Source organism: Colobus angolensis, unplaced genomic scaffold (genome assembly GCF_000951035.1).
Source record: "Colobus angolensis palliatus isolate OR3802 unplaced genomic scaffold, Cang.pa_1.0 Scaffold448, whole genome shotgun sequence".
Taxonomy (NCBI): Eukaryota; Metazoa; Chordata; class Mammalia; order Primates; family Cercopithecidae; genus Colobus; species Colobus angolensis.
Window position 1 is genome coordinate 839,840 of NW_012117910.1, and position 9,519 is coordinate 849,358.

At 46.1% G+C, this 9,519-nt stretch overlaps 1 protein-coding gene across 4 annotated transcripts in view; it reads left to right on the forward strand.

Annotated features, from left to right (window-relative positions):
- SEC14L2 (SEC14-like 2 (S. cerevisiae)) overlaps window positions 1–9,519 on the forward strand; it is a 27,449-nt gene that overhangs the window by 16,210 nt on the left and 1,720 nt on the right. For 3 of the 4 annotated variants that reach the window (XM_011957698.1, XM_011957699.1, XM_011957700.1), the window contains 3 exons: window positions 3,208–3,314; window positions 3,397–3,536; window positions 3,684–3,853. In XM_011957698.1, coding sequence (XP_011813088.1) covers window positions 3,208–3,314; window positions 3,397–3,536; window positions 3,684–3,853 — 417 coding nt within the window. Of the gene's footprint in view, window positions 1–3,207; window positions 3,315–3,396; window positions 3,537–3,683; window positions 4,428–9,519 lie in introns of those variants that run through there. The other variant, XM_011957697.1, reaches the window with a different exon arrangement.

The following is a 9,519-nucleotide window of genomic DNA, read 5'->3' on the forward strand; positions in this document are numbered from 1 at the left end:
CCGGCGTGGTGGCGGGCGCCTGTAGTCCCAGCTACTTAGGAGGCTGAGGCAGGAGAATGGCATGAACCTGGGAGGTGGAGCTTGCAGTGAGCGGAGATCATGATCATGCCACTGCACTCCGGCCTGGGCGACAGAGTGAGACTGAATTAAAAAAATAAAATAAAATAATAATTATTTAGGGCCGGGCACAGTGGCTTAGGCCCATAATCCCAAACACTTTGTAAGTGTTTGGTGCCACTGCACTCCAACCTGGGCAACAGAGCGAAACCATCTCAAAAAAAAAAAAAAAACAACTACTTATTCAGGAAGTAAAACAGCAGAACTCAATTGACTAGATGTAAGAAGTAAGGGAGAAAGAAATCTAGAATGAGCTCCTAGTATCTGGCAGAGGTGACCGAGAGATGGTGATGATTAGTTCAACTGGGGAAAACAAAAAAGCTTGAAGTTGAGCCTGAGGAGTCTTGAGATATAAAAATGTTGGGAATACCGGAGTTTGAAGCTTAGGAGAAAACTCTGGTCTGGAGATTTGGGAGTTATCAAATAACAGCAGCAGCTAAAACCTTGTCAGTACGTAAGAGTGCCTACAGAGGAACAGAGGTGGAACCCTGAGGAATATCCAAGCTCAAGAGCAGGCAGAGAAAGAGGAACCCACCAGGAAGACTGAGAAGAAGTGATTAATGAGGTTGGCAGAGAAGCAAGTCAACAGGGAATGGATATACAGGGAAGCAGGGTTAACATCAGGACACAAGGCAAAGTGTGACCCAAAACCCAGCAAAGAGGACACACGGGCATCAACCCAGCCAGGGACAGGCAGGAGTTCAGTTTTGCTGAAGTGGAGTGGAGGGAGAAAAGGCTAGAGAGGTAGACTGGGCATCCAGGTGTGGTGGCTCACACCTGTAATCCCAGCTACTCAGGAGGCTGAGGCAGGAGGACCATTTTGAGCACAAGGGTTTGAGACCAGCCTGGGAAACATAGTGAGACTCCGTTTCAAAAACAAAACAAAAAGGTATATTGGGACAGGCTCATGAAAGGGTGAATGCCACCTATGGCATTGAACTTGGAGGGTAGGTAAGAGGGATACGGAAGGCTTCACAATGTTCATCTTTTGGTGACACATCAGAAGTGGAGATTTTCCAAATGTGTGCTAGTGAGGCCTGGGGAGTGAAGTGAACTCATCAGGGAAGTGTAGGACTTCTGGGTTCCAGACTTAGCTCTGGCAGCAACAAGCTCAAGCTCTGTTTTTTTTTTTTAATTTAGGTCCCCACAAAAGCATTCTTCTTTCTTTTTTGAGGGAGTCTTGCTCTGTTGCTCAGGCTGGAGTGCAGAGGTGTGATCACGGCTCACTGCAGCCTCAACTTCCTGGGCTCAAATGATCGTCCCATCTCAGTCTCCTGAGCAGTTGGGACTATAGCCAGCACACCCACCTAAATTTTTATTTTTGGTAGAGATGGGATCTCACTATGTTGCCCAGGTTGATCTTGAACTCCTGGGATAAAGCAATCCTCCTGCCTCGGCCTCCCAAAGGACTGGAATTACAGGCATGAGCCACTGCGCCCAGCCAGCTCTCTGCTTTTTGTTGCCTCAGTTATTCTCTCTGTAAGATGGGAAGAATCCTCCTGGCCTTATCCCAACTCTCCAGCTGGACTCGGGGAAGAACTATAAAAGCTGAGCAAGAGGTTTTCATGATTTTCGTTTTTTCTGCTGCTGCCACCCACCATGGGCATGAGACGGTTTGGTTTCCTGGCAGCAGAGCTGTGTAGGAGGTTCAGTCTGTTCCCCTACCCACACCTAAAACTCTTTCAACCAAACCTGCCTCAGGCTGGGAAGGTACAGGATCTTCAACAGAGGGGGGAAATTCACTCGGGCTGGTCACTGGAGCTTAGCAGTGCAGATTAAATCACCTCAAGACCACAGACACTGTGTTCTCAGGAGTTGCATGGTCTTTGTTCCCTAAAAATCTGAGGGCTGGCAGACTCTGGACAGTTTCTGTGGGTTTCCAGCCAGCATGACACTGGCTTGTACCCCAGGGCCTGGAGCTGCTGCCTATATATGCTCTATACAGTAGGCATGGGCAGGTTTTAGTATCAAAATATTGTACCTGGCTTGTATTTATGAATTTGGATTGGTGGAGAAGTGCTTCTCAGCACTGGCTGTGCTAGAGTCAAACTCTCCTAGACAGGAAAGAGCTTGGGTATTTAAAAAAAAAAAAAAAGCCAAATTACTGGTGGCTCAACAGCTGAAAACAATAGGAGCAGAAGCGAAATGGTGGCTGGGGTAAAGCCAAGGAATCCATTTAAGGGGTGACTCTACAGAAATGCATTTATTTATTAAGTCACGACTTAGCTGTAGGGGAAGGTGGGGGAAAGACACACAGATCTGCCCTCACAATGTTCAGTCTAATCAGGGCAGAGTATGTGCATTCAGGCCTTCCTGCCCGCCACACGTGCTGTTCCCTCTGCATGGAATGTCCTTCTCCCCTTTCTTTGTCCCCACCCTGCTGTACTTCAATGTATCACCTCCCTGGGGTAATAACATACTCTTACATGTATAAGGCACTTTATGGTTTAAAAAGCCCTCTCGGCCAGGCGCAGTGGCTCATGCCTGTAATTCCAGTACTTTGGGAGGCCCTTGTGGGTGGATCATCTGAGGTCAGCGGTTTGAGACCAGCCTGGCCAACATGGTGAAACCCCGTTTCTACTAAAGATAGAAAAAATTAGCTGGGTGTGGTGGCGGGTGCCTGTAGTCCCAGCTACTCAGGAGGCTGAGGCAGAAGAATCACTTGAACCCGGGAGGCGGAGGTTGCAGAGGTTGCAGTGAGCCAGGATTGCGCTACTGCATTCCAGCCTAAGGAAACAGGTGAGACTCTGCCTCAAAAAAAAAAAAAAAGCCTTCTCAAGTACTTAGTTCATTTCACTTCCACCATAACCAGGCAGGGCAAGAATAAGGTCACTTAGCTGTTCAGACACAATGAGGACAGGAACCAGGGTCTCGATTTCTGGCCTGGGGCAGAGCCATCCTCTGGCTCCTACTGAACCCCCTGCAGTACTATGCATGCACTGTGTGCTCCTAATGCAGGAATTTGAGGCGGGGTGTTGGGGGTGCGATGAATGGTTTTTTTCTGCCTCTTCAGTGTACATCACTAGGGTTATGGTGAAATCTTACCTAGTGTTGAGATACATCTCTATCCTTCCTTCCCTCTCCTGCCAGCAAATTGGAAGGAGGTTTTACTGAAACATATCAGCCCTGACCAGGTGCCTGTGGAGTATGGGGGCACCATGACTGACCCTGATGGAAACCCCAAGTGCAAATCCAAGGTATGAGCCGCCAGAGGCTGGAGGTGAACAGGGATGCCTGGCTCAAATGCATATTCCAGTTCACTCCATGCCATGCTTCTAGATCAACTATGGGGGTGACATCCCCAAGAAGTATTATGTGAGAGACCAGGTGAAACAGCAGTATGAACACAGCGTGCAGATTTCCCGTGGCTCCTCCCACCAAGTGGAGTATGAGATCCTCTTCCCTGGCTGTGTCCTCAGGTAGGGGCCCGGGCCCTTCCAGGAGACCCGAGCTTTCATCTATAGGTCCTGATAGGTGGGCTGGGATAGGACAAGCCCTGGTGCCAGGACCCCAGAGAGGGCACACACAGACAGAATTATGTTATAAACTGGTGATGTCCCCTGCAGGTGGCAGTTTATGTCAGATGGAGCGGATGTTGGTTTTGGGATTTTCCTGAAGACCAAGATGGGGGAGAGGCAGCGGGCAGGAGAGATGACAGAGGTGCTGCCCAACCAGAGGTACAACTCTCACCTGGTCCCTGAAGATGGGACCCTCACCTGCAGTGATCCTGGCATCTGTAAGTATCTCTTACTTGGCAATGCCTTGAAGTCCCATGTCCAGCTTTCTGCCTGTGAGGTTCTTCTTCCTCCATGGATTTTTGGCTCTCAGAGTGTTAGAACTAGAAGTGGAATGCCATCAGTTCAACCCTCTCCTTGCTAGATGAAGAAATCTAGGCTTGGAGACTTGTTTATGGTGACCCAGCTGGTAAACAGCAGGGTGGGACTTTGATCTCATACTCTCAGTTATGGGTGAGTCACAGTCCTAGGTGATCACAGGGGTTCAACACGTCTGCTTTCTGGTCCAGGTCTAACTGGGTCTGTGACTGGCCAGATATTTCTTGGGGATGTTCCTTCCCAGAGGTCACAGAGGCAGAACTGGCTGGGTGGGCATGGGATCACAAGGTAAGCAGACTGCTCAAAAGTCCAGCCTTCACCCCTGAGTTTCACTCCTCTCCCGGCTGACCAAAGAACAGACAGAGACAATGAGCAGGCAATTTACACAAGAATATAGGAATGAGAAACAGACATCAGAAAAGGTGCTTAATCTCTCTTAACTTTGTAATACCGTTAAAATTCCCCTTGACTCAGCAATTCTACTTGTGAAAATTTATCCTACAGAAATACACAAATACACAAAGATATAGGAACAAGGATATTCCCAGCAGCCTGGGAAACTGGCAGTAAACAATATGACCATAATAAGGTCTGTTAAGTAAATTACAATCCATCCGTACAATGTTAAAGAGAATAAACTGACATGTAAAGTATCTGAGACATATTAAACAAATAAGCATGAACACAACATGTATGGTATGTACTCACTTTGGTTTAAGGAAGTGTGTACACACAAAATAATTCTGGGGAAATTTATTCTAACTCTAACAGTGGTTATCTCTAGGGTGATAGGATGTTTATGGAGGGCTTTCATTTTTACAGTATTTCTGCAAATATATTTTATGATGACTATCTATTAACATTACATTTATAAGCAGAAAAACCATACCTACACCCCCCTCAACACCCACAATCAAATCTCCAGTTTCTTTTTGTCAGAGCCAATGGAAAATCAATGAGAGCAAAGACTTTATCATCAGAGCTGAGCTGGACTTGACTAAAGGCTAGCTCCATGGCCTTAGGGAAGTAACAAAACCTAAGCTTTGGTTTCCTGACTGCTACACTGGGGGTATCTCACAGGGATACCTGATGATTCAATGTGATAAGTTCTGTGAGGCACTTAGCATGATGCCTGGCATAGAGCAAGCACTCAATGCACTGTAGTCACCACTATTATTGTTAGGACGAGGCCTGTGGGAGAAGGGCCATCCTGGAGACAATGCCGGGAGATGGGAGAAGCCCTGTGCCCCATTTCTATGGCAATACCAGCACTACCAGGAGATCTGAACTAGCCTCACAGATGTCTCAGCTGCTCTGCTTGTCCACACTGTCACCCAACCTGAGATTTTGCCTCCTTCCTCACATCCCAGGCATCCTTCATCTCCACCGCCCCCTCCTCACAGATGCTCTGTGGTACCATATAGCTCCCGGGGGAGGGGGAATATTCGTATTAGTGAGCAGCCGGGTCCTGGGAAAGAAGGCGTATACTGTGTGCTTCAGCAAGAACAAGGTTTAGCACCAGACCAGACAATGTCACCCACAGAGGAGAAAGCACTTAATACATAAAGCTTGAATTTTTTTGTCTGTTTCTTTGTTTTTAGTAGAGATTAGGTATCACTGTGTTGCCCAGGCTGGTCTCGAACTCCTGGGCTCCCAAAGTGCTGAGATTACCAGCATGAGCCACCATGCCCAGCCTTGAATTCTTTTTTTAATGGATGGGGAAGCTGGGACATAGAGAAGGGATGTTATCTCTCCCATAAAGTAGCTTGCGTAGACATCAAGACAGAAGACACAGAGAATCCTAGAGTCCTGATCCAGAACCTCTTGGCCATTGACTGTCCTGGATGTGACAGAGAGTGTGGAATCCCAGACCAGGGAAGTAACTGACACAAGGTCACAGAGCCAGTAGGAGAGCCCCAAACCATTTTCCAGCATCTGCCCATTACCCCTGTATCTTCTCTTTAGTATCTGAAGGACACTGCCCAAGAAGGGAACATGAAACTTTTAACATAATCAGGTTGGGCTTGCAAACCCCCAAATTTATTTTAGCTCTTTCTGGATTTATTCTCAACCAGAACTTTTACCTGCCTGCAGGGCCTTGTTGGATCTGCTCCTTGCCCATTCCCAAGGGGAGCAGAGGCAGGCCACAGGATCTGTTCCCCCTTCCCAGGTATAAAGACAATGAAGTGGGAATCAGCTGTTACCCGGTGCCACAGCTAAGGTTAGATGTGAGCCCAGAGAGAACCCAGTATTAGCTTGCAAGTTCATCTGCAGGAGGGCAATGCCCTTGGAGAACCAGGAGACCCGTGGAAAGCAGAACAGTCATCCAGTGGAGAAATTAAAACTGTGCCAGCCTCCAATGGCAAGAGCACATTAACCTTCCCCAGGCTTCTCTGGTCCTTATCCCAGTGCACTAAATTACCGAGGAGGAGAACCAAATTTTGAATTGATTTCATTTTGTTTTCTCACCTAATATTTACCAAGGGCCTACTGAGTATAGAATACTCAACTAGGAATAAAAAGATTCCCAAAGAAAGATCTGGACTTTGTCCACTAGAAGTGCACAATGTGGTCAGAAGACTGGAAACACTGTAGAAAGGGCCAGCAGTGCTGTGGTGAAAACAGCCCAGCCAGGCACCAGGAGGCCTGGTTTCTGAGTCCAGCTTTGCCAATAACTCTCCCAGTGTTTTCAGCAAGTGTCTCTATTAGGTTTGGTTTTCCTTCTCCTTAAAATGACAGAAGTGATGGCCGGGCGTGGTGGCTCATGCCTGTAATGCCAGCATTTTAGGAGGTCAAGGCAGGTGGATCGAGGCCAGGAGTTCGAGACCAGTCTGGCCAACATGGCAAAACCCCATCTCTACTAAAAAATACAAAAATAAGCTGAGTGTGGTGGCACATGCTGGTGATCCCAGTTATTTGGCGTAAGAATTGCTTGAACCCGGGAGGCGGAGGCTGCAGTGAGCCAAGACTGCACCACTGCCCTCCAATCTGGGTGACAGAGAGAGACTCTGTTTCAAAACAACAACAACAACAAGAACAACAACAAAAAGAGAGGAGTAGACCAGAGCAGATTTTAATCTGGGGTCCCCAGAACAGTGGTTCTAAATCCTAAAGACCAAACACTTCCTCTTTACAGCAAATAGTGTCTAAAATGTCCCCTTTACTATTCTGAAGTGAAATTCAAAATACAGAAATTCTGAATATTATATCCTGATAATATAACCCATCCTACTTACACACATAATTTAAAAATCAATATAACCTCCTATGGTAATAGAAAAGAGATATAAAAGGGAACTAATTTAGAATATATATTTTTTCAATACATAAATGAGAGGGTAAGGTTGTACCTTTCCCACTGGGAACCATGGCCCCAGAGGGTCTACGATGGGCTCCAGGAAATCTAAAATTTTTTTTTTTTTTTCAAGACAGAGTTTTATTCTGGTTGCCCAGGTTGGAGTGTAATGGCTCGATCTTGGCTCACTGTAACCTCCGCCTCCCGGGCTCAAGCAATTCTCCTGCCTCAGCCTCCCAAGTAGCTGGGATTACAGGCATGGGCCACCATGCCTGGCTAATTTTGTATTTTTAGTAGAGATGAGGTTTCTCCATGTTAGTCAGGCTGGTCTTGAACTCCCGACCTCAGGTGATCCACCCGCCTCAGCCTCCCAAAGTGTTGGGATTGCAGGCGTGAGCCCGGCCAAATTGTGTGCTTTCATCAGATTCTCAAGGGGATCAGTTATCCAACTAAAGTTAAGGAGCCTTATCCTGGAGGGTGTCTGGGGGCTCTGTAAGTCTATGATTAGTGTCAAAATGAACCATGCAGACTCTGGAGCTGCAGTGACTCCACTTCCCTCGGGCCTGTGGCTCTCTGATCAACCCCTTTCTTGTTTCTGAGGCCAAGTATCTTGCTAGGCAGGGCCATTATCCACCTAGTACCAATGCAAAGGACCTCTCCTCCAGCATGGTTGATTCTGGTTGCTAAGGCTCTATCATCGAGGGCAGAGATGAAGCTTCACTCTTGCCAGAGGGACTATTGGCCCTGAAAGACCTCTAGTACAGGGGAAAAATAGATGACTAACACCTTACACCATGAGGAAAGAGTGGGTGGTTTGTCTACCCTTTGTCTAAACTATGCATTTTGTCCAGGGTCAGGAAAACGTTAAGTCTTAGGATTAAATACAGAGTATTTTTTTTCTTGCTGGGAACAGTGAGAGAAGACCAGGGTAGGGATGGAGCAGAGCTAGTGTTTTTGTTTTCACATTCAGTTCTCCTGAAGGGGTGTTTGACTGAAATGGAACAACTTCTCAAAGGAACAGGGTTAGATTAAAAGCAGCCTGTTCCTCTGCCAAAGTGTGGCAGCTTTCTCTGCCAAGTGCATGCCCATTTTCTCTTTCCAGAGGAAACCTCTGCTAATGTCTATTATCCTATCAAATATCTTCCATCTAGAAGCATTACGTTTCCATAATAAACAGGGCATACAGTGCTCGCTTCGTCAGCACATACACCAAAATTGAAACAATACAGAGATTAGTATGGCCACTGCGTGAGGATGACAATCAGATTATCTTAAATAAATACACAGAAAACAGGACATATAAACACACATATATTCACAGGAATTGTCTGTCATTCACTGTATGTATGAAGGAATTCTGAAACTGTCAAACTCATCACAGGATTTGAGGAAACTTTCCCATTAGGACAAGCACCAAAGTGGTATCATCAGAGAATCTGGAAGTCTAAACAGACCAAGCAGTAAAGCCAAAAATATTTTTACGTATGTATTTACAAAAATGTTACAAACTGCTTACATACTGTTCTGCAACTTGCTTTTTTGACCTCAGGACACATTGTGGACAGTTTCCTGTCACTTCTATGGAGCTAACCTCTTTTTAAAAAAAAATCAGTATTCTGTCATATGGATTACAATGTAAAATTGTTGAAGCAATTCTCCTTTGATGAACTTTTGAGTTTTCCCAGTCTCTTATTAATACAAATAAGGATGCAACGAGCATCTTTCTTCATTTATCTTTTTGCAGGATAAATTCCTGGTTCAGAAAGTTTGCACATTTTACCTTTTGTCAAAAATTGAACAGGGCCAGGTTTTCCAGGGTCCAAGCCAGGCAGAACAAAGGCAGCAATGTGGACCAGACGGAAACTCCAGTTGTCATTTCCTCACTGTGTGGCACAAGAGTCACACCACCTCCTTTTTATCAGATATAAAACAGGACTACTGCTGAACTCAGAGTTGGGGGGAAGAGTGAGATAACATATAGATTACCAACCCAGTGCTGCGACACACAGCTATTACTGTTATTATTACAACTGCTACTGCTGCTGCTAATTCTCCTCCCACCTTTCAAAGTCCAGTTCAAGCTCTAACTCCTCTAAAAAGCATTTCACATGATTTCAGTCTACCAGGCCCTCTTCTTCCAAGCTGGTACAGACGAGATGGTCTCTGTCACTCATCTGGCACTTGGCATGTTCTGACTATTTTTCTCTCTCCATGAATGTCATGTCAACGCAGCTAAATTAAGATTCAGAAGGTCAAGGATCATTGCCTAGGCTA